The sequence below is a fragment of the Stomoxys calcitrans genome, chromosome 5, assembly GCF_963082655.1.
Source record: "Stomoxys calcitrans chromosome 5, idStoCalc2.1, whole genome shotgun sequence".
Classification (NCBI taxonomy): domain Eukaryota; kingdom Metazoa; phylum Arthropoda; class Insecta; order Diptera; family Muscidae; genus Stomoxys; species Stomoxys calcitrans.
This window is the reverse complement of record NC_081556.1, coordinates 11056294-11080938: the sequence shown is the minus strand read 5'-3', so window position 1 is coordinate 11080938 and position 24645 is coordinate 11056294. Positions and strand designations below refer to the sequence as shown.

Here is a 24645-nt window from a genome sequence, read left to right as displayed (position 1 = left end):
CACCACAGCCACATGCGTGTTGTTGGTATGCATGAAGATAATCTTAGATCTCACATGCTTAGTAGTTGTACATGATGATATATACATGTCGCTGCCATAAGCTGTTTGTATTAGCACGCACCTCATATTGGTTAGTGATTTTGGAAATAATGGAATGCAAGAAGAACCAAGGAATTTTGTGTATTGAATTGAGTTTTGAAACTAACAGAAAACAGGACAGTATTGACCTTGAATTGAATGTTGTTGTTGTAACATTATGTTGTGCCTTCATACATAATCGTTAGATAAGGTTATGTCTTATTTCGATATCTTGGACACTCAATCCTTTGGTCAAAAGCAAGTTGGTTTCTATCCCAAACATCTGCAGAATCTTATATGATCCAAGACTATTGGCATTTATAATGAGAGATTAACTTCCTCCTTTTGCCTTTTCGTTTCGCGCATATGTTTGTGCAGTATGATAAGGTCACATTAATCAAATGTTAAGATATTTTTCCAAACTGTAGTCTCAACACAGCTACGTGTTTGAAAAATATATTTTTTACATTGGTTTCAAAAATTTAATTTTAATATTTTTTTTAACTTTAAATGGTCACATTGGTTACGCATCTATTTGAAAAACATTGTGGAATTTGAAAATTCCAAGATGTGAATCAGTTGTTATAAATAGCACAAAACAACAAATAAACAAACAATTTTAGCTATACATACTAACATAATTCATAATTTATTTGATTTCGTTGATAAGTTTGTTTGCTATTATTAAGGATATAATAGATTGCTGAAAATATATGTATGCACTTTTAAGACATAATAGTAATGATAATTAGTTATAAAGCAGAGCATGTAATAAGGGATTTTAAATCTGAAGAGAGTATAGGAAGATGTAGAGAAAAGGAGAAATTGCTGATGAGCCACAGTGAAAAACAAACAGGTCGTTGCCCATCTTCAAGGTAATTATGGATGATGTTTTGTGCAAAATGTTGTTGTTTTGCCAACATATAGTTTTGGTATAGCCGTTGATGATGCGTTTTCTTTTTCTTCCATCTGTGTGATGTGTGTTAACTTTATTCTGCTTCCTTATGAGATAACTATAACAATTATATATGACTAGTGTTGTGCTTCGATAAAAATTGTGCTGCTGCTGCTGCTATTGTCTTGGGGATGGTGACCAATTCAATTTCAACAATACATATTCCAATATACTTTTATGGGCAAAATGTTTTAATCTTCATCATCATCATCGTCCTCTGGCACAAACAAATCGTTTTCTTCCAGAAAGTTTGCAACACTTTTGCTGATGGCCGCCCCTATAAAGAGACCCGGTAGCACAGAACATAGTACACCAACCATGCCAAATGGTGTTTCTTCTGGTTTAGGTTTTAAAGCACCACTGCGAAAATGTGTCGCCTGACGTCTTTGTACTTCAGAAATAGTTCTTCCCAGCAATTGTCTGATTGTGGGTGAGGATGAAATGCTGGTTGCAACAGCTTTGATTTGTGCGATGCGTGTAATTAACATTTTATGAGATTTTCGCAGAGTTTTTCCTTAATTATAGTATGCTTATGAATATAGTGTAGTTCCAATTATATATATTTCGATTTTTCGTTTTTTCCTCGAGCCTCCAAATATACCAAAAGACAGGTGTAAATATAGATGACAGATGATGATCTTCTTCTTCTTAATTTCAATTCGTAATGGTGCTATCACACTATACATGTGTTCATGTAATCAAAAATATGTGCAATAAGACTATGTGAGAGCAAACTAAGTTTTGAGAGGTTTGTTTTCATAAACAAAAAAACCCGTTTTTTTTTAAATCCAGCGGTTAGAGGGCGGCTCCTTACCATTCTCAGCACCCATCTTTCCTTTTGTGATGGCTATGGCCTTATTATTTATATTTAAAAAGTATTTTCTTATATATGCATCCACAAACACTTTATTTTTTCACCCAAGTAAATACATGTGAGCAACATCACTAACTCTAGCACACACTCAGTAACAATTAGAAGTTTTTTTTTTATATGAAGTTTCAACCCGAAACCCGAATATAGTACCGACCCTAAAAAAAGTTGACGTCTTAAGACAAACACATATAGTGTGATAGCATCATTAGGATATTTCTTATAGAATTGAAAGTTTTTTCAGAGCTGCATACTGGCCTTAATTCCGTTGACATGTCTCCCACATCAAGGTTGCCACATCTATGCGTTTACATAAATTCCTATGCTCCCCCAAAAAAGTTGTTTTTAATTGTTTTAATTGTAAATTACTGTTACTTTATTTATAATTATTCTTTCTTACATCTAATTTCTCTAGAATTTGTATCTCAAGTAATTATTGCATATATGCAAACATGTATATATTGTACATAAAGCTTAAAAGTCAAAGGCGATTTAACTTTTGCCCACTTTACTAATCACGAATCTGGCATTTCGATGTCATAACAAAACAATTTACCTTATCAATCAGGCAGTGATTTAGATATTTGCGAGTTTTTTAATAACAATAGCTTAAGAAAATTCCTTCGTTGGTGTTGTTTATTTGCCCCAAAATTTGGCCAATAATTATTATTTGTTTTATTTGTGGAGTCAGCCAATCAGCAGCTGAATAATGTTATCACGTTTAGAAGATGATTTCACCAAGACAATAAGAAATAAAAAACATTGGGAGTAGCAAAATATATAGATTGCATCAATTCCAGATTGTTTATTAGCGCATAGCTTGCCGGGAGATAAGCTTTCGTTGAAAAAAGTAAAAACAATCATCAGACAAAGAATTGGGAGCATATACAAGAAAAGAGGTAATATTGTGGACCAAGAGATGGTGCCTAAAGTCACTAGGTTTCCTATATATATATGTGTGTATATGTTCTTTTAACAGGGATTAAAAAGAAAAAAAAAAATAAAAGATAATAGTGTTTTTATATACAATTTGTATACAAGATACATATGAATATGAAACAGGTCTTAAACCTCCTTTGAAAGTTGGCAATGATTTCATTTTTTGTTGATAAGATAAGACAAGCCATAGCTTCTACGTGTAACGGCTAGTTCTTACGGTACAAAATTTAGCCGCAGAGTTAAAGAGAAGAGAAAAAAGAAGAAGAATACAGAAAGAGGTATCCATCGATCCATCATAGTACGGTGCAAGGCAATATAACGACATAGGAAATGGGCAGAGTGATGTTGCTACTGAAGCCTGGAAGTGATTAGAGTAAGATATAATCACAGGAATAGATGTGCCATCGCCTCTTTTAAGTACCATCACAAAGATTACACATAAACGAAGAAAATTAAGAGAAGAGAGAATTTCAACATACAATGAGTTTTCAATGGATTGTGGACATTTTCGTTTTCAAACTTTAAATTATTTTTACAAAACACTTTTTAACTTTTTTTTTGTTAGTAAACACGGTATAACTATCAGCACCACACAGGCTGGAACTTTGAGCTCCGACTTGTGTTGTGTCCATTGTTATCACGGGAAGCTTAGCGAAAGCTACCAGGCACGTCCACAGGTTGCGGATGGCGGAAAGCTCCGTTTTTATGCGGAGTAGCTGCAAATGCGACCGCGGGCAGTCAGCGATTTTCGAGAGGAGAGGCTCAGTGAGGAGTCAGGTGGCCACTGGCTCTTAAATAAATACTGAGTGCAAATGATACTCGAGATGACAATAACCAATGACCAACATCAGCTTCCCAGGTTGGGGGCGGCTGGAGGCGAGCGTCGGATCTTGGATCAAGCGGCTCGCCACTACGAGGGATACATGTGCAATCCCACAAAACCCATGCGGTTGGGGTGCTGGGCCAGTAACCCGCTCCCGGAAAACTGTGAGAACTACTACGAGAAACAAAGGAATAGGAAAAAGGGACCTCCCCCAACGTTGACGACCCACGCAAACGATAAAAGGACCATGATTTGCGCCACCACAACACCAAACGGTGACGAACTACACTATAGTTGCCATAACATGGGGCATGAATTTGGCTGTGGATTTGTGGTTAGTCGGAGACTGAAACACCTTGTCTCCAGCTTTACTACGGTGATTGAGAGGCTAGCCACAATCCGCATAAAAGCCAAATTCTACAACATCAGCCTTATTTGTGCCCTTGCCCCGACGGAAGACAAAGACGAGCAGACCAAGGATATTTTCTACGAGCGCCTAGAGAGAGAATATGACCGCTGCTCCGCCCATGATATTAATATCGTTCTGGGAGATTTTAATGCGAAGATAGGCAAGGAAGACATTTTTGGTCCAATAGTCGTAAAGTTTAGCCTCCACGAGATAACGTCCAGTAATGGGTTGAGGCTGATTAACCATGGTAGTTAATAGCACCAGATTTCAACATAAAAATATTCACAAAGCCACATGGCTGTCACCCGATCAAAACACGAGGAATCATATTGATCACGTTGTGATAGATGGAAGGCATTCATCCAGCGCGTAAGATGTACGATCGATCCGTGGAGCGATTATAGATTTGAACCATAACCTTGTTGCAGCAAATGTTCGCACTCGTTTGAACATGGTAAGGAAAGTACGATCTGACACCGAATGGAAGCTGAGCATTGAAAAGCTGCAAACACAACAGATGGCAGCGGCATACTCCACTCGACTGACCCAACTGCTTGATGAAAGCACTCCTTGTTCCGATGATATAATGGCGCAGTGGCAAACCATTGCCCACTACATGGAAATTGCCGCGAAATCCGTACTTGGGTACCGGAAGCCTCCTCCAAGAAACCCATGGTACGACCAAGCGTGTCGAGACGCTACTGAAGCCAAGAATGCGGCATATAGAGCAACCCTGCAATCAGTAGCAAGGGAGAAAAAGAGAGAGGAGAAAGGTCTGTTCCGCAGAAAGAAAAGGAAAATGGAAAGACGTGAGTGTGAGCGAACTGAGTTGTACAGGAGTCAGAATGAAGTCCGGAAATTCAACCAAAGAATATAACATCAAACCGATGGCTTTGGTGCAGGCACATCCTCCTGCAGAGATAAAGAAGGAAATCTGGTAATTGACACAGATAACAAGCGGAGGAAATGGAAAGAACATTTTAGTGGAGTACTTGATCGGGGTCCACAACCTGCCTTTGAAACTTCATCGTAGCCGCTGACTGGAAAATTAACAGTTTAATCTCGCTATTGAAATAATATTGGGATTAGAATAGAATCGTTCCAAGCAGCGTTACTAGCCACTAGCCTTTTTAGGAGAATTTCCATTTGCTGATCATCGGCATGCATTTCACAAAAGTTTGATGAAACATTTTTTAAAAAAATGACATTTAATTCAAACTTTTTTTTCTAAACCTTTTCTCTTATTTTTTACAGTTTGAATTGAGAAGCATGATCAACTCCAAACGATATGAAAACAAAAGCAATAACATCGGTCACCTGTTACACGATCGAATGTTGTACACCGATTTTGGTTCACAAGTACGCCGCCGCTTGCAAGCCTCACCGCCATTCTTGCAACGTCTTGAACTGGACTCTGTGTTGAAGGGGCACGAGGGATGTGTCAATTGCTTGGAATGGTCCAGCTGTGGTCGTATACTGGCCTCAGGTTCAGATGATTTCCATTTGATACTATGGAATCCATTTGCTCAAAAGATTGTGCGTAAAATTCTTACCAAGCACACTGGGAATATGTTTTCGGTGAAATTTATGCCGAAATTTAATAACTTAATAGCCACTGCAGCAGCTGATAAGAAGATACTGATATTTGATATAAATGCATCAGAGTCCTTGTACACCTGTGAGTGTCATAGTTCAAGGGTTAAGCGATTGGCTACGGCTCCAGATTCACCATATATTTTTTGGTAAGTTGAATGAGTTGAGTTGAGCTATTTGGTTATAAGGATTTTTTGTTTTGCTACCACAGGTCAGCTGGTGAAGATGGCATTGTACTGCAATTGGATCATCGTGAGAAGCACATTTGCAATTCTGCCAACAATCGCCTTATAAACTTAACCTCTTTTATCGATGCCAATGCTGAAGCCAAATGTATTGCAGTCAATCCCATAAGAACGGAATACATAGCGGTGGGTGCCAATGACCCCTATGCTAGAATCTATGATAGACGCATGTTAAAGACTTTCTCAACAGCTGCAAATGGTATAGATATTTACCTTGGAGGGAGATTTAAAATCAACCACTGTTTTTGTTTCCTTTGCAGATTCACCCGAAGCCGATGGTAGACCCAAGGAAAGTGTTACCTACTACTGCCCCGGTCACATTAGTCAAAACAATGCCAAACGCATGGAGCATGAGTCGCGGGCCATAACATATCTGACTTTTAATGCCACCGGCACTGAACTACTGGTGAATATGGGCGCGGAGCATATCTACATTTATGACCTCATTAACGCCGAGCAACCTGTATTTTTGAATTTGCCCGAATACAAAACGACAATCAATAACACCGATAACAATGCGGATGGCGCTGGTGCAACTGCAACGCCACAGAACCAAACTCATAGTCGCCGCAAGTTGCCAGAACAAATTGAGGAATACAAGAAATGGGGTAATGAGTTTTTGGAAAACGAAAAGTATTATCTGGCCATTCGCACATACTCGGATGCCATACGTTTGGCTTCGTTCGGTTCACCAGTTTTGTATTTGAATCGTGCCACTGCCTACATGAGAAGGCAGTGGTATGGTGACATTTATGCCGCCCTAAGGGATTGCCATACGGCTTTGCGCCTGGATCCGGCCTATGTAAAGGCTCATTTTCGTTTGGCTCGCTCCCTGTTGGAATTGGGCCGTCCCCAGGATGCCGATGAGTGTTTGAAGGAATTGATAAGGCGCTTTCCCAGCTATGCCAATAATCATGGGGTGCTAATGCTGAACAAGGACATTAGGGAGAATTGTCAAACGAACAGCTCCTCCTCACAGCAGCATGAACAATTTGCCGTGGCCGATTTCTTGGCCAGAGGTGAAATGACCGACGAAGAGTTTAATTGGCGCTGCAAGGCCAAAGACTATAAGGAACGTTTACTGGGACACTGCAATACCACCACCGATATTAAGGAGGCCAATTATTTTGGCAACGAAGGTCAATTCATAGTGGCGGGTTCGGATGATGGCAACTTTTTTATATGGGAACGTAAATCGGGCAATATTCATAGTATCTATAAGGCGGATAGTGCAATTGTCAACTGTGTCCTTCCTCATGCGGAGCTGTGTTTAATGGCCACTTCGGGCATTGACCATGACATAAAAATTTGGTCACCCATGAAGGAGAACGAGAGGCCGAATTTTATTGACCCCCTTGGCCGTTGTGTGGAGGAGAATCAAATGAAAATGCGAACCGATCCATTTGCCATTAGCAATCGCAATGCCTTTTGCTGGAATGGATAATGTTAAGAAAACAAAACAAAAACAAAAACTTTTATAATAGAACTTAGACATAGGCATAAGTAAAACACAATACTTGTGTACAAGTGGATGTGAGAGGGGGGAAGTTATGGGTATTTTCATATAAACCAAAACCAATAAGACCTTCCCTTCTCATCCACAAAATACTATTGTAAAGGAATTATTAAGTTTACCTAGCTTAAAAATTTTACATATTTTTTTTTTGGTTTTATGTTTTTTTTTTACATTTCTTTTTATGTTTAAATTGAAATGCGTTTATCCTAACACAAACCTGCATAAACCTACGAGTACATAGATTATCTGAAAGATTTGCAAAGTCTTCACTCATCTTCCTCTCCACATAGCAATGCCCTAATCCTAATTCACCAACTCTTCCTAGAGACCAACTCAAAGTTTAGCATATTACATATTGGAGCACTAAAGCATGCATGGCAAACAGTTAAGAAAGAAGACAATGTTGATGAGATATAGATATTCGAATATTTTTGTGGAATTATAATTAGAATTATTTTTTGAAATAAATGTTATATTATGTTTGTAAAACATTCAAAATGCCCAGTGGAAAAATCAGGCCTATCCTGCAGTGAGTAGCCGAACGTATTGAGAGAGGAAATCAAAGAGGAAAAAGAGAGAATACTAAAAATTCTAATGATAGTGATAGTGCGAGCTAATTAAGGTAGACAGTTGTCAATATGAAGACTTAGAGGTCGATAATGGATTGCAAGCCAACGGGCCAATTTGTTATAAAAATTTATTTTAGTGAATTTCTTACTTTTTATACCCACCACCATAGGATAGGGGTATACTAATCTAGTCATTCCGTTTGTAACACCTCGAAATATTGATGTATCTTCTGGATCCTCTCGACATTCTGATTCGATCTAGCCATGGCTGTCCGTCCGTCTGTCGAAATCACGATAGAGGTGGAACGTGTAAAGCTAGCCGCTTGAAATTTCACACAGATACTTATTATCGATGTAGGTCGTTGGGGATTGCAAATGGGCCATATCGGTTCAGATTTAGGTATAGCTCCCATATAAACCGATCTCCCGATTTGATTTCTTGAGCCCCTGAAAGCCGCAATTTTCACCCAATTTGGCTGAAATTTTGCACATGGTGTTCTCTAATGACCTCCAACCTCTGTGTCAAGTACGGTTAAAATCGGTCGATAACCTGATATAGCTCCCATATAAATCGATCTCCCGATTTGATTTCTTGAGCCCCTGGAAGCGGCAATTTTTGTCCGATTTGTCTAAAAATTTGCAGGTGTTGTTCTTTTACGACTTCCAACAATTGTGTCAAGTACTGTTCAAATCGGTCTATAACCTGATATAGCTGCCATATACATCGATCTTCCGATTTGACTTCTTGAGTCTTTACAAGCCGCATTTTTGTCCGATTTGTCTGAAAATTTTTGCGATGTTTTGTTACGACTTTAAACATCTGTGTCAAGTACGGTCCAAATCGGTCTATAATCTGATATAGCTGCCATATAAACCGATTTTCCGATTTGACTTCCTGAGCCCCTGGAAGTCGTAATTTTTGTGCGATTTGGCTGCAATTTTGCACATAGTGTTCTTTTATGACTTCCAACAACTGTGCCAAGTACGACTCAAATCGGTCTATAACCTGATATAGCTCCATAAAAACCAATCTCCCGATTTGACTTCTTGAGTCTTTACAAGCCTGCATTTTTGTCCGATTTGGCTGAAATTTTCTTTGAGGTGTTTTGTTACGACTTTCAACATCTGTGTCAAGTACGGTCCAAATCGGTCTATAATCTGATATAGCTGCCATATACACCGATCTTCCGATTTGACTCTTGAGTCTTTACAAGCCGCATTTTATGTTCAATTTGACTGAAATTTTTTTTGTTGGAAATGTTGTTGGAAATGAAATCGGACTAGAATTGCGCCCTCTAGAGGCTCAAGAAATCAAGACCCACGATCGGTTTATATAGTAGATATACCAGGTTATGAACCGTTTTGAACCATACTTAGCACAGTTGTTGAAAGTGATACCAAAACACCACGTGCAAAATCACAGCCAAATCGGAGAAGAATTGCGCCCTCTAGTGGCTCAAGAAGTCAAGACCCAAGATCGGTTTATATGGCGGCTATATCAGGTTATGTCGATCTAGCCATGTCCGTTCGTCTGTCTGTCCGTTCGCGGTCCGTCCGTCTGTCTGTCCGTCCGTCTGTTCGTCCGTCTGTCCGTCCGTCTGTCTGTCCGTCTGTCTGTCCATCCGTCTGTCTGTCCGTCTGTCTGTCCGTCTGTCTGTCCGTCTGTCTGTCCGTCTGTCTGTCGGTCTGTCTGTCCGTCTGTCTGTCCGTCGCTCCGTCCGTCCGTCTGTCCGTCCGTCTGTTCGTCCGCCTATCCGTTCGTCTGTCCGTCCGTTTGTCCGTCCGTCTGTCTGTCCGTCCGTCCGTCTGTGCGCCCGTCCGTCCGTCCGTCTGTCCGTCCGTCTGTCCGTCCGTCTGTCCGTCCGTCTGTCCGTCCGTCTGTCCGTCCGTCTGTCCGTCCGTCTGTCCGTCCGTCTGTCCGTCCGTCTGTCCGTCCGTCTGTCCGTCCGTCTGTCCGTCCGTCTGTCCGTCCGTCTGTCCGTCCGTCTGTCCGTCCGTCTGTCCGTCCGTCTGTCCGTCCGTCTGTCTGTCGAAAGCACGTTAACTTTCGAAGGCTAGGCGCTTGAAATTTTGCACAAATACTTTTTATACTGCAACCAACTCATTTGCCTTCCTTTTGGGCCGCCACCCATCAAGATTTCGTTTCCTTGCATAAATAATTCAAAATTAATTAATTTTACTTTTTAACAGCAAATGAGATACATATCATAGCAGCTACCAAAAAACGTGCCTTAGAGAACAAAATATAGGCAGGTCTATGTGTTTATTAGTTGTTCAACCTTTGACTCATTCACTACAACACTACATGCATGGAAATGGTATACCCTACAACAGCCAAGCAAAGTTTAAGCAACTTCAGCAAACAAATTCTCACTTACTATCACATTTTAATGGGCCTATCATCCTATTGGTATTGCAAGGAGAAGAATAACTATCAACGCAACATGGGTTCACGCCTAATTCTGGTGGTCGTCAATGTTCTGGGTATGGCGGTGTTGTTCTATAAGCTTTACAATTTTTTAGAGGCATTCCGAAAGGCTAATGCCCTAACTCCGCTAATGTCACTTGTATTCGAAATGAATAATGGGCTTAGGATTTTTCTAGTGGCCCATACTGTGCTGCATGTAATCCGTTATGACCGGTTAATAACCAGCATGAAAATGCAGCTTCAGAGGTTAAAAATACAATGCCTGACAAGGATCACTTTGCGGCCAGATATTGAAACAAGATTTAAACATTTATTTTGGGCCAAATTAATATTGCTCTACTACATCTACATCGTATCCTTAGTGACGAACTTTACGGAAGCCACCAACGTTTTGAGTATATGGCAAATAATGATGACCATTGCCATTGTGAATATTAGTGAACTGTGGTATTTTGTATTATTTCAATATTTTGAAATTATTTGGCAAATCTGCTGTCTTTTTTACTACATAGAACAGCATATATGCTATATAGCCAAAGAAGCAGATGCAACAGCAGCGTCACTAGGAAGTTCTTACGAAAATATGGAGAATTTTGCAGGCACCCAACTTTACTGGTCATTGAGAATGCATTCCAAATTGTGTCTGTATTGGCTGCAACTTGAAAATGTTTTTAAATGACAAATACTTTTAAGTCGCCTGGTCAATGTGATCAGCAATAGTACCATTATCTACTATGCCTTTGTCTTTTCCGACTCCATTTACCAGTCTTTGGTTATGTTGGGCATTGGTTTCCTTACCTATTTACTAAAAACCTTGGACTTGTACATCAACGATTATATGTGCGATATGACTGTTAACAGTTTTGAGGGTCTGGCGTTGGCTTTGAAGGAATTTAATGGTGTGCAACAAGTTTGGACAGAACTTCATCAACAGGTAAGCATTTCGTTAATAGTTTAATACATACACTAGGGAGGGCGGTATAAAAATTTCATTTTCAATTTTATTTCTAAAATATATTTAATTTTATTTTTTTTCAGTGCGAAGAATTCTCTTTGTATGTATGCAATCGTAAGGTTAATTTGAAACTTGCCGGCGCCTTAAATATGGATCGCAAAGCATGGTTATCGCTGATGTCTACCTTGGCCACATATTCCATAGTTTTAATACAAGCTCATATGAAATCCCCATAGAGAGAGAGAGAGAGAGAGAGAGAGAGAGAGAGAGAGAGAAAACAAGCGCGGAGAGAGAGAAAGAAAGGGATAGAGAGATACCCTAAAATATTAAATTATGTAAGAAAAAAATAATAAACTTCCTCAAAATTATTTCTGTATAGAAAAAACTTTTAACAAAATTTCCTTAACTAAAATTTTTACCAAATTTTCCTATTCATTCATTAATTTTTACTTTACATTGATAGATTTAAAAAATTTCAAGTGATTATTTTTAAAGGTCAGACCTTTAAAAGTTAACCTTTTTATATTTAGGACAATTTTTAGAGAGAGTGAGAGCGGGAGAGAGAGCGAGATAGAGAGAGAGAGAGAGAGAGAGAGAGCGATATAGAGAGAGAGAGCGCGAGATAGAGCGAGAGCGACATAGAGCGAGAGAGAGTGAGTGAGAGAGAGAAAGAGAGAGTGAGTGAGAAGAGAGAATGAGAGAGTGAGTGAGAGAGAGAAAGAGAGAGTGAGTGAGAAGAGAGAAAGAGAGAGTGAGTGAGAGAGAGAAAGAAAGAGTGAGCGAGAAGAGAGAAAGAGAGAGTGAGTGATAAGAGAGAGAGTGAGTGAGAAGAGAGAGAGTGAGTGAGAAGAGAGAGAGTGAGTGAGAAGAGAGCGAGTGAGTGAGAAGAGAGAGAGGTAGTGAGTGAGTGAGAGAGAGAGAGAGGGCGAGAAAGGAATAGAGAGATATCCCAAAATATTAAATTATGCGAGAAAAAAATAATGAATTGCCTTAAAAAAATGTCTGTATAGGGAAAAATATTTTGAAAAATTTCCTTAACTTTAATTTAAAAAAAAAATTTTCCTTTGAACAAAAATTTCAACAGATTTTTTTTTTATCTGACCTTCAAAAGTTAACCTTTTTATATGTAGGACAATATTTTAGGAATTAAATTGAATATTGAATTTGCTATAGAAAAAAAGCGGACAAAAAATTTGGACCAATAAAATTTGGAAAATTTGTTTAAAAATAAAATTCACATGTTTGCGCTACATCTATTCGGTTTGAAATAATTCATACAATCGGATATTGTCCGGATTGTCGATTTTTTATACCCACCACCATAAGATGGGGATATACTAATCTAGTCATTCTGTTTGTAAGACCTCGAAATATTGATCTAGGACCCCATAAGGTATATATATACTATTTGTCTGATTCTGATTCGAACTAACCATGTCCGTCCGTACGTCCGTCTGTCGAAATCACGATAGCGGTCGAACGCGTAAAGCTAGCCGCTTGAAATTTTTCACAGATACTTAACATTGATGTAGGTCGTTGGGAATTGAAAATATGCCATATCGGTTCAGATTTGGATATAGCTTCCATATAAACCGATCTCCCGATTTGACATCTTGAGCCTTTGGCAGCCTTGATTTTCATGCGATTTAGCTGAAAAATGCATATAGTGTTCTGTTATGACTTCTAACAACTGTGTCAAGTATGGTTCAAATCGGTCAAGAACCTGATATAGCTCCCATATAAACCGATCTCCCGATTTAACTTCATGAGCCCCTGGAAGCCGCAATTTTTGTAAAATTATGCTGAATTTTTTTTTTTTAATTTTTTTATTTTTTAAATTTTAAATGTTTTTTATAGAAAATTTTTTAAGAAAATTTGTTTATGTTTTTCTCTCACACACTGATAAGATTATGTTTTTAATTGTCGCTCTCTCTTTTTAGGTTCCCAATTGGGCTTGTATTAAAACTATGGAATATGTGGCCAAGGTAGACATCAGAGATAACCATGCCCTGCGATCCATATTTAAGGCGCCGGCTAGTTTCAGATTAACCCTACGATTGCACAAATATAAAGAGAACTCTTCGCACTACAAAAAGAAATACAAGGTAAATATTAAAGAAATAAATCGGAGTAGAAGGACAAAATCTTGTTATTTTCTATGCTTGCCAGTTGATGAAGTGTGGTCCATGTTTGCTGCACACCATTAAAATCCTTCAAAGCCAACTGCAGACCCTCAAAACTATTAACCGTCATATCACACATATAATCATTGATATACAAGTCCAATGTCAGCAATAAATAAGTAAGGGAGCCCATTACCGACAAGACCAAAGACTGATGTATAGAGTCGGTAAAGACAAAGGTATAGCAAATGCTGGTACTACTGCTGGTCACATTGGCCAGGCGACTTAGTAGTATTTGCCATTTAAAAACATTTTGAAGTGTCAGCCAATACATGCACAATTTTGTATGCATTCTCAGTGACCAGTATAGCTGCGATCCAGCAAAATTGTCCATATTTTTATGTGAACCTCTAAATGATGCTGCTGTTGCATTTGCCTCTTTGGCTATATAGCATATGTGCTGTTCTATATAATAAAATAGCGAGCAGATTTGCCAAATAATTTCAAAATATTGAAACAATACAAAATACCACAAAACATTGATGTTTACAAAGCTTATGTTCATCACTATTTGCCAGATACTGAAAACGTTGGGGGCTTCTCTAAAGGTCATCACTAACGTTACAATATGAATGTAATAGAGCAAAAAATATTTCAAACAAAATAAATATCTAAATCTTGTTTCAATGTCTCGCCGCAAGGTGAACCTTGTCAGGCAATGAATTTTTAACTCCTGAAGCTCCATTTTCATGTTAGTTATTAGGTGGTCATAACGTATTACCTGCAGAACAGTATGGGCTACAAGAAAAATCCTTAGTTTGATATTCACTTTGAATGCAAAGGACATTAGGGTATTTAGGACATGAACATTTCGAAGTTCCTCTAAATAGTTTGGAAGATTCAAGCACAACATCACTGTACCCAAAACATTGACCACTATAAGAATTAGGCGTGAAAACATGTTGCGTTGATAGTTGTTCTTCTCCTTGCAAAACCAATAGGATGAAAGACCCATAAATATATGGTAGTAAGAGATTATTTGTTGGCCGAATTTTCCTAGACTATCCTTGGTTGTTGTAGAAAATAACATTTCTATAGTTTTGTAATGGGTGCCATGGAAGTTAAAATACTACTGAGCACATAATGTCAGTCTATGGTGTTTTCCAAAGCCATAGGTTTTTTGTTTGTTTGTTTATTTGTATGATACTTAGATATGTATCTTATGCATTGTCAAATTGTTTAATTAATTACATTTAGTTCTATGCTATATACCTCATAGTATGGTGCAAAGCAGTAAAACGTAAAGTAAAGTGGAGAGCTTAATATTGAATCGGACAGCACTCACTGATTTGTGAGAAGTTTGCCCCAGCTTCTTAATGGAATATTTATGGGCAAATTTGCATTTGCAAATGGAGAGAGAAAATCAACGCACTAGAAAATGACAAAAGAAGGCAGTCGGACCGTAGAAAAGTTCTCATCGGTGAGAGTTTGTTTCTGTCAGTCTCTTGAGGCCTCTATTGCTTCTTTATCGAAAAAAAATGTCTACAAAAAATTTTATAAAATTTATTTCTACAGAAATATTTTATCGATTTTTTGTATCGATGTGCCCAATATTAATCTAATCATCCACTTTCCTTCATTTATGACCAAACTGAAAAATATCAATTTACTTTTAGTAGTTATTTGTGATCGATTTGTGTTATACCGTTTTGCCCATGAGCAGAAAATTCCTTATCACATTTGCTTAAGCCACATAGGCGTATGAGTGCCACCATTCACTCTCTGTGTTGTTCATACGCACCAAGGTACTCAAGGCATAACAAGAAAATATGTTAATGCTTATTTCAGCTAGCATATCTCTTATGGCCAAAAATTTGTTTACTCATAAAAGATTTATTGAAATTTTACTTCTAAAAGAATAGTTTTTTTTGTTTTTTTATTTGTAATAGAAACAGAGAACCGTATGGTATGTATGTATGGCCATTTTTTGTGAAAATTTTATTTATTTGAATTTTTTTTTTGTGATTTGTGACTTATGCCATAATTTTCAAGATAAGAAAAATGTTTGATACTTTTATTATCTTAACAAAAAAATTTTGTATAATTAAATTTTTAGTCTTTTTCTGTTAGAAAATATGGTACCATAGGTATAAAAAAATTCTTACTGACAGCTTTCTTTGAAGTTTTCTAGTGTTTTCTAATTGCCTTTTGTTTGTCAAAATAAAATCACCCACGGTGGTCAACCAATAAATAAATTGGACAACCATTGATTTGGTAGTTACCCCTGTGATGAACGCAAATGCAAATTTGCCCATGAACATTCCATTAAGGAACTGGGGCAAACTTCTCACGATCCAATTTTAAACGCTCCACTTTACTTTTCATTTTACTGCCGATTCAATGTTAAGCTCAATGATAAGGGACCTCCTATTTATAGCCAAATCCGAACGGCGTGCCGCAGAGCGACACCTCTTTGGGGAGAAGTTTTAACATGGCAAAGTATCTTACAAATGTCGCCAGCATAAGGAGGGGATAACCACCGCTGAACATTTTTTTGATGGTCCTGCCAGGATTTGAACCCAGGCGATCAGCATCATAGGCGGACATGCTAGCCTTTGCAACTGATTTTAAACGCATAGAAAACAAAAAGAAATATAACAAGTTAAAGCGTGCTATGTTCGGCCGGGCCGAATCTTGGGAAACCCCCACGGCTTATATGGCAGCTATATCAGGTTATAGCCCGATTTGGACCGTACTTGCCACAGTTTTTGGAAGTCACAACAGAACATTATGTGCAAAATTTCAGCCAAACCGCATAAAAATTGCGGTTTCCAGGGGCTCAAGAATTCAAATCGGGAGATCGGTTTATATGGAAGCTATATCCAAATCTGAACCGATATGGCACATTTTCAATCCCCAACGAACTACATCAGTATTAAGTATCTGTGCAAAATTTCAAGCGGCTAGCTTTACGCGTTCGAGCGCTATCGTGATTTCGGCAGACGGACGGATGGACAGACATGATTAGATCGACTCAGAATGTCGAAGTGATTAAGAATATATATATTTTATGGGGTCCTAGATCAAAATTTTGAAGTGTTACAAACGGAATGACTAGATTAGTATATCCCCCTCCAATGGTGGTGGGTATAAAAAGGTCGAATTTTTTTCTAAAAAAAAGCAAAATTTGAGAAATATTCTATTGACATTTTTTTTTCTAGAAATTAAATTTCAATAAATCGTTTAAGAGAAAAAAAAAACCTAATGAAAGTTTTTTTTAATAACATTTTTGTGATTTTTTTTTATTAATTTTATGGTGCTAACATACCCAGATATGCTTGCAGAAATAAATATTTATAAACATTTTTTCTTGTTATGCTTTGAGAACATTGGTGCGTATGAACAACGCAGAGAGTGAATGGTGACACTCATACGCCCATGTGGCTTGAGTCAATTACCTAAATGCAAAAAAGGGACTAACACACATTGATTGCGAACGATTACTAAAAGTGAGTTGAAATTTTTCAGTTTGGTCATAAGCGAAAGAGAGTGGAGGTTTCAATTAATATTGGGCTTATATTTTTATAAGTTCCAACATAACTTGGGCGGTGTTTTAAGTTCATTAATCAGTTGGTAATGTCTCAAAATATTAGTTAACGTCTTGTCAAGGAATAGGGATCTCAGGATGGAGTTATGTAGTAGGGAGTTATGTGCAGCAAATAAGAGAGTCTCCGGTGGAGGTCTGATATGGCATCTGGCTCTGGGCAAATGTGTCCTATACAGGATGATTATCGGGAGTATTCTTGATAGCGCTATGCGTGGGCAGTCAGGCAGCGCTATAGTCGCTAGCTTAGTATCCGGTGGGGTCGACATTGTTGATGAGATGCTAGGAGAGTTTTCGCACTTTGGGGAAGGAAACTGTAGAGGCCTATAGTGGCTGACTGAAGCAAGTTCTCATTGAAGAGAACTTTTCTTCTGTCCTTCTAGCTACTTTTGTCTTTGCCGTTGGCGTTGGCTTCCCCTTCTCTTTTTGCTTTTGGTTTAAGATTATCTTTGCTTTTGGGCCACCAAACTTCATAGCTTTTGCTGCTTTCAATAAAAATTTAATTAATTAAACAATTGTGTTGTCAAATTGTTGTCAAATAAGATACATATCTTGGTATCTAGCAAACAAAAAAAAAACCTAAGGTCTTGGAGAACCACATTGGCTGGCGCACGTGCCTAGTAGTTTTTCAACCTCTAAGGCATCTATTACAAAATTATATAGAAATGGTATTTTCTATAAGGTTCAGCATATACCGCCAACAAATTATCTCCTACTATCACATATTTATGGGCCTAACATCCTATTGGTATTGCAAGGAGCAGGATAAATATGAGCGCAACATGGGCTCACGACTCTTCCACATTATGCTCAATGTTGTGAGTTTGTTGGTGATGTGTTTTAAACTTCAGAATTTTATAGAAGAATTTCGAAAGGCTCAAGCCTTGCATCCGTTAATAACGCTCCTATTCGAAATGAATAATAGGCTAAGGAGTTTGCTAGTAGCGCATACTGTGCTGCATGTAATACGTTATGATCGGCTAATAACCTGCATGAGAATGGAGCTGCAGGAATTAAAAAGTCATTGTCTGAGGGAGATAACTTTACGCCCCGATATCGAAGCAAGATTTAAATATTTATTTTGGGCAAAATTATTGTTCCTCTATTACATTTATATCATATCCTTAGTGATGACACTCACAACAGCCAACAACGTTTCAAGTATATGGCAAATAATGATGAACATTGCCTTTGTGAACATCAATGGACTGTGGTATTTTGTGTTGTTTCAATATTTTGAAATCATTTGGAAAATCTGCTGTCTCTTTTACTACATAGAACAGCATGTATGTCATATAGCCCAAGAAGCAGTTGCAACAGCAGTGCCATTGGAAGGTTTAGCTAGAAAGCTTTACTGGTCATTGAGAATGCATTCGAAATTATGTGTATGTTGGCTGCAACTTCAAAATGGTTTTAAATGGCAAATATTTCTAAGTCGCCTGGTCAATGTGACCAGCAATAGTACAAACATCTTCTATGCCTTTGTCTCTTCTGCCTCTATTTATCAGTCTTTGCTCATGTTGACCATGGGTTCTCTTAGCTATTTGGTGATAACATTGGACTTGTATATCAACGATTATATGTGCGATATGACTGTAAACAGTTTTGAGGGTCTGCACTTGGCTTTGAAGGAGTTTAATGGGGTGCAGCATACTTGGACAGCACTTCATCTACAGGTAAGCATTTTGCCATGGATTTTATATATTAGAAGGGTTCCTTTAATGTGTAGCAAATAAAAACGTAAGCTTTTGCCCTTTCACACAAACTAATTTCTTTTAAAAATTTTTTTTTGTACATTTTTCAGTGCGAAGAGTTCTCCTTATATTTGTGCAATCGCAAGGTTAATCTGAAACTAGCCGGCGCCTTAAACATGGATCGCAAGGCATGGTTATCTCTGATATCCACTTTGGCCACATATTCTATAGTTTTAATACAAGTCCATTTGGCAAATTTATAAAGACAGAAGCTGATAAAAAATACAAATTTAAAGGTAAAAAAAAAAATCTAAAAATTAATTTCAGAAAAAAATTTTTTTAAATAAAATTTTGGAACAATTTTCTGCTGGTAATACTAAAATTTTTAGAAATAACGTATTGCCAAAATTTTTAATTCCACCATGAATCGCATTTGTGAAGTTCTTTGAATGACTTTTTTAAGTAAAAAAACACCATTCACCATCTCCAAAATTCCAGGCAAATCGAGTAATAATTGCATCCTCCATTTAGACCATACTTGTAACAATTGTTGGAAGTTGTACCAAAACGACATATGCGAAATTTCCACTAAATTGGATAAAAATTGGCCTTTTTAGAAGCCCAGGAAGTCTAATCGGGAGATTGGTTTATATGGGAGCTATATAACGTTATGGACTGATTTTGGCCATACCTTGTACAGTTGTTGGATGGCACACCAAAAAGATATGGGCCAAATTTCATCCAAATCAAATATTGAAAATTTAGCCCTCTAGAAGCTCAAGTCAAGACCCAAGATCGGTTTATATGGCAGCAATATTAGGTTATGAACCGATTTGGACCATACTTAGCACAATTGTTGGAAATGACAACAAAACGTAAACTTTCGAAGTTGTAAATCTATATGCTTGAGATTTTTCACATATACTTCCTATTAGTGTTGGTTGGTTGAGATATTAAATGGGCCATATCGGTCCATATTTTGATATAAACCGGATCTTGACTTCATGAGCCTTATTTTTAAATAATTTTAAATAATAACTTCTCCTATAATCTCCAATATACGGGTCAATTATGTTCTGCATCGGTCTTTAACATGATATATTGGGTTGCCCCAAAAGTAATTGCGGATTTTTTAAAAGAAAGTAAATGCATTTTTAATAATACTTAGAATGAAATTTAATCAAATATACTTTTTTTACACTTTTTTTTAAAGCAAGCTAAAAGTAACAGCTGATAACTGACAGAAGAAAGAATGCAATTACAGAGTCACAAGCTGTGAAAAAATTTGTCAACGCCGACTATATGAAAAATCCGCAATTACTTTTTGGGCAAACCAATAGATCCCATGTAAGCGGATATCCCGATTTTACTGCTTGAGCATCTAAAGGAAACAATTCTTAACCGATTAGGCTGACATTTTGCACAATGTCTTTCGTATGACATAAAAAATGCGTGTCAAATATGGTCAGAATCGGTATAAACCCCATACACACCGATCTCCCGATTTCCCTTTTTTGAGACTTCTGAAGGCGCAATTCTTATCCGATTTGGCTCAAAATTTTGCACAACGACTTCTTCTAAGACCTTAAACATACGTGCTAAATATGATCTGAGTAGGTCTATAACCTAATATAGCTCCCATATAAGCCAATACCCCGATTTTACTCCTTGAGCTGCTAGAGGGCGCAGTTCTTATCCGATTTGGCTGAAATTTTGCACAAGGTTGTTTGCTACGACCTGCAACATATGTGATAAGTATGGTCTGAATAGACCTTAAACCTGATATAGCTCCCACACAAACAAATCTCCCGATTTTACTTCTTGAGCCCTTAAAGGGCGCAATTCATAGTCCATTTGACTGAAATTTTGCACAATGACTTAACCGATATGGTTGAAATTTTGGTCTATGACTTCTGCTATGACCTCCAATATATGTGCCAAGCATTATCTGAATCAGTCTATAATCTGATATAGCTCCTATATAAACCGATTTTACCTTTTGAGCCCCTAGAGGGTGCAATTTTTATCCGAAATGGCTGAAACTTTGCACAAGGACTTCTGCTATGACCTCCAATATATGTGCCAAGTATGGTCTGAATCGGTCTTAAACCTTATATAGCTCACACACAAACCGATCTCCCCGTTTTTACCTCATGAGTCCATAAAGGGCTGAAGTTTCCCACAATGTCTGACCTTTAACATACGTGTTAAGTATGGTCTGACTCAGTCTATAACATGATATGGCTCTATGGCAATTCATATCCATTATCGGCTCGGCAGAATTTAGCACGCTTTTACTTGGTTTTTGCAAAATTGATTTTTTTAATAATTTTACGGCTGCAACATACAAAGATGCTAGCTGAAATAAGCATACAAGTTTTTGCATGTCATGCCTTCAGGACCATGGTGCGTATGAACAACAAAGAGGCTAAGTGTTGGCACTCATACGCCTATACGGCTAAAGCAAATGCGATAAGAAATATTCTAAAAATGTGCAAACCAGTGTAACACACATTGATTGCGAGGGCTTGCTAAAAGTACATTGACATTTTTAAGTTTGGCCATTAACGAAAAAGAGTGGAGATTTAAATAAATATTGAGCACACAATTTTATATCCTCCACCATAGCTTGAGCAGTATTATAAGATCATCAATCAGTTGGTGAAATCTATTAAAAAAACTAGTAAGGAAAGGCAAAAGTGTACCACAGTGGTTGTGTAGGGTATAAAAATATGGAATAGGAATCAGATGATGGGATAGTTGTAGTGAGTTATATGGAGCAACGAGGAGAGTTTTTGATGGATGTCTAGGTTTTGGGCAACTGTGCCCTCCACAGGATGATCAGGGAAAGTACAGAGTGCAGGAGCGGCTGCCTTTTCGCACTATCATGATATACGTGGGCAGTCAGGCAGCGCTGAAATCGCAGCACTGCGTCTTGCGTGCATAACAATCCACTCCGTTCATTCGACCTCACTGAAAAATTGCCAGCCAGTCATGGTGGTGTGTATCATCCATTATAAGCCACATGTACACAATCTCTCGCAGACTCGTCCTATGGTCGATTGAATATGAATGACAAAGATTGTTGTCATCCCCAAATGAATAGATTCGATTCGAAGTGTGATTTAATAGATCGTCAATGAAAATAAGAAACAAGTAAGAGTGTGCTAAGTTCGGCCGGGCCGAATCTTATATACCCTCCACCATGGCTCGCATTTGTCGAGTTCTATGCGCGGTATCTCTTTTTAGGCAAACAAAGAATATTGAATAAGAACTGTTATACTATTGGAGCTACATCAAGTTATAGTTCGATTCGGACCATAAATGAATGCTAAACATTGTAGAAGTCATTGTGTAATATTTCAGTTAATTCGGATAAGAATTGTGCCTCATAGGGTCTTAAGAAGCAAAACCGGTATATAGGATTATATGGGAGCAGTATCAAGCTATTGATCGATTCAGACAATATTAGTCACGTATGTTGAATGTCATGAGAGAAGCCGTTGTACAAAATGTCTGACAAATTGGATGAGAATTGCGCCCTCTAGAGGCTCAAGATCCCAGATCGGTTTATATGGCAGCTATATTAGTTTATTTACCGATTTGCGCCATTCTCAGCACAGTTATTGAAAGTCATAACAGAACACTTCATGCAAAATTTCAGCCAAATCGGATGAGAATTGCGCGCTCTAGAGGCTCAAGAAGTCAAGATCGAAGATCGGTTCATATGACAGCTATACCAGATTATAAACCGATTTAAGTCATACTTAACACAGTTATTGGAAGTGATACCAGAACACTATGTGCAAAATTTCGATCAAATCGGACGAGAATTGCGCCCTCTAGAGGTTCAAGAAGTCAAGACCCAAGATCGGTTTATATGACAGCTATATCAAAACATGGACCGATTTGAACCATATTAAGGACAGTTGTTGGAAGTAATACCAAAATACCACGTGCAAAATTTCAGTCAAATCGGACGAGAATTGCACTCTCTAGAGGCTCAAGAAGTCAAAACCCCAAGATCGGTTTATATGGCAGCTATATCAAAACATGGACCGATTTGGCCCATTTACAATACCAACCGACCTACACTAATAAAAAGTATTTGGGCAAAATTTCAAGCGGATAGCTTTACTCCTTCGAAAGTTAACGTGCTTTCGACAGACAGACAGACGGACGGACGGCCAGACGGACGGACGTGGCTAGATCGACTTAGAATGACATGACGATCAAGAATATTTTATACTTTATGGGGTCTCAGACGTATATTTCGAGGTGTTACAAAAAGAATGACGCAATAAGTATACCCCCCTCCTATGGTGGAGGGTATAAAAAGGAAGGAGAACGGTAGGCCTTGTGGTACATCTGCCACCTACAACATCTCGTATAGTGCGATCCTCGAGAAAATCGCTTGGATATATCCAGTGCCACGAGTTTACTCTCACCAAACTGGTATATAGAGCGACTCCACAGTGCCGACAGAAATGCTATCAGATCGCCTTTGGAGTGATTTCTGCAGAAACCATTCTGTCGTTCACTGAGAAAGCTATTGGACTCTAGATACATCCCAAGATAGTGGTTTTCCATGCTCTCCATAACCTTGAAAAGCGCGGAGCTTATCGCAATGAGCCGGTAATACGCAAGGTTGTTCGCCTAACCCTTTTTGGGTTGAAAGTTCTCAACATTCCAACACGCTGGGAAGTCTGCCGCACGATAAGCAACGTTGAAAAGGTTGCATAATGGTCGAGCAAGCCTCGAAGAACACTCGCACAGAACAGACACTTGTTCCCCCTCCTGTGAGGGGGACAATGTTAATGTCGCTTTAGCCAAATTTTCGTACCTTGGGGAAGGTAACTCTAGATGCCTGAGGTAAAAATTGCAAATTTGCCCATGAACCTTCCGTTATACCCTCCACCATAGGATGGGGTATACTTATTTCGTCATTCTGTTTGTAACTACTCGAAATATTCGTCTGAGACCCCATAAAGTATATATATTCTTGATCGTCGCGACATTTCTGTCGATCTAGCCATGTCCGTCCGTCTGTCTGTCGAAAGCACGCTAACTTACGAAGGAGTAAAGCTAGCCGCTTGAAATTTTGAACAAATACTTCTTATTAGTGTAGGTCGGTTGGTATTGTAAATGGGCCATATCGGTCCATGTTTTGATATAGCTGCCATATAAACCGATCTTGGGTCTTGATTTCTTGATCCTCCAGAGTGTGCAATTCTTGTCCGATTAGAATGAAATTTTGCACGACGTGTTTTGTTATGATATCCAAAAATTGTGCCAAGTATGGTTTGAATCGGTCCATAACCTGATATAGCTGCCATATAAACCGATCTTGGGTCTTGACTTCTTGATCCTCCAGAGTGTGCAATTCTTGTCCGATTAGAATGAAATTTTGCACGACGTGTTTTGTTATGATATCCAATAATTGTGCCAAGTATGGTTCAAATCGGTCTATAACCTGATATAGCTGCCATATAAACCGATCTTGGGTCTTGACTTCTTGAGCCTCTAGAGTACCCAATTCTTATCCGATTGCAATAAAATTTTGCACGACGTGTTTTGTTATGATATCTAACAACTGTGCCAAGTATGGTTCAAATCGGTCCATAACCTGATATAACTATCATATAAACCGATCTTGGGTCTTGACTTCTTGAGCCTCTAGAGGGCGCAATTCTTATCCGATTTGAATGAATTTTTGCACGAAGTATTTTGTTATGATATCCAACAACTGTGCTAAGTATAACTCAAATCGGTTCATAACCTGATATAGCTGTTATATAAACAGATCTAGGGACTTGACTTCTTGATCTTCTAGAGGGCGCAAT

The 24645-nt window shown here is 38.2% G+C and overlaps 5 protein-coding genes across 6 annotated transcripts; 3 read left to right on the top strand and 2 right to left on the bottom strand.

Moving 5' to 3' along the window:
• Window positions 1–695: 695 nt before the first annotated feature.
• Window positions 696–1672, bottom strand: LOC106082543 (essential MCU regulator, mitochondrial). The gene has a single exon (XM_013245112.2). It carries the CDS (start codon window positions 1519–1521, stop codon window positions 1225–1227), a length of 297 nt encoding a protein of 98 aa, XP_013100566.1. The 5' UTR covers window positions 1522–1672; the 3' UTR covers window positions 696–1224.
• Window positions 1673–2445: 773 nt separating this feature from the next.
• On the top strand, window positions 2446–7920 carry LOC106082562 (WD and tetratricopeptide repeats protein 1). 2 transcript variants are annotated; one of them, XM_013245151.2, is made up of 4 exons: window positions 2446–2803; window positions 5330–5817; window positions 5880–6112; window positions 6174–7920. In XM_013245151.2, the coding sequence occupies exons 2-4, from the start codon at window positions 5345–5347 to the stop codon at window positions 7355–7357; spliced, it is 1890 nt and encodes a 629-aa protein (XP_013100605.2). In that variant the 5' UTR covers window positions 2446–2803; window positions 5330–5344; the 3' UTR covers window positions 7358–7920. The 2 variants fall into 2 exon arrangements, with proteins under 2 accessions (XP_013100605.2, XP_013100604.2); XM_013245150.2 differs by lacking the exon at window positions 2446–2803 and adding an exon at window positions 4491–4529.
• Window positions 7921–11201: 3281 nt separating this feature from the next.
• Window positions 11202–13363, top strand: LOC106082546 (putative gustatory receptor 59b). The gene is made up of 3 exons (XM_013245116.2): window positions 11202–11360; window positions 11465–11716; window positions 13322–13363. The coding sequence occupies exons 1-2, from the start codon at window positions 11202–11204 to the stop codon at window positions 11615–11617; spliced, it is 312 nt and encodes a 103-aa protein (XP_013100570.2). The 3' UTR covers window positions 11618–11716; window positions 13322–13363.
• LOC106082544 (putative gustatory receptor 59b) lies at window positions 13318–14594 on the bottom strand. Its single transcript, XM_013245114.2, has 2 exons — window positions 13548–14594; window positions 13318–13467 (listed from the first exon to the last, which is right to left on the bottom strand). Exons 1-2 carry the CDS (start codon window positions 14592–14594, stop codon window positions 13318–13320), a joined length of 1197 nt encoding a protein of 398 aa, XP_013100568.2.
• Window positions 14595–17773: 3179 nt separating this feature from the next.
• LOC131997691 (putative gustatory receptor 59b) lies at window positions 17774–19065 on the top strand. The gene is made up of 2 exons (XM_059368975.1): window positions 17774–18784; window positions 18913–19065. The coding sequence occupies exons 1-2, from the start codon at window positions 17774–17776 to the stop codon at window positions 19063–19065; spliced, it is 1164 nt and encodes a 387-aa protein (XP_059224958.1).
• The last annotated feature ends 5580 nt before the right edge of the window (window positions 19066–24645 follow it).

Coding starts and splice junctions, on each gene's coding strand:
- LOC106082543 (XM_013245112.2), bottom strand. CDS start 1,521: ATGTTAATTACACGCATCGCACAAATCAAAGCTGTTGCAACCAGCATT.
- LOC106082544 (XM_013245114.2), bottom strand. CDS start 14,594: ATGTTATTTTCTACAACAACCAAGGATAGTCTAGGAAAATTCGGCCAA. Junction 13,468..13,547: donor GGACCACACTTCATCAACTG/GCAAGCATAGAA, acceptor TTCTTTTTGTAG/TGCGAAGAGTTCTCTTTATA.
- LOC131997691 (XM_059368975.1), top strand. CDS start 17,774: ATGGTATTTTCTATAAGGTTCAGCATATACCGCCAACAAATTATCTCC. Junction 18,785..18,912: donor GGACAGCACTTCATCTACAG/GTAAGCATTTTG, acceptor TACATTTTTCAG/TGCGAAGAGTTCTCCTTATA.
- LOC106082546 (XM_013245116.2), top strand. CDS start 11,202: ATGTTGGGCATTGGTTTCCTTACCTATTTACTAAAAACCTTGGACTTG. Junction 11,361..11,464: donor GGACAGAACTTCATCAACAG/GTAAGCATTTCG, acceptor ATTTTTTTTCAG/TGCGAAGAATTCTCTTTGTA.
- LOC106082562 (XM_013245150.2), top strand. Junction 5,818..5,879: donor GATTCACCATATATTTTTTG/GTAAGTTGAATG, acceptor TTGCTACCACAG/GTCAGCTGGTGAAGATGGCA. Junction 6,113..6,173: donor TTTCTCAACAGCTGCAAATG/GTATAGATATTT, acceptor TTTCCTTTGCAG/ATTCACCCGAAGCCGATGGT.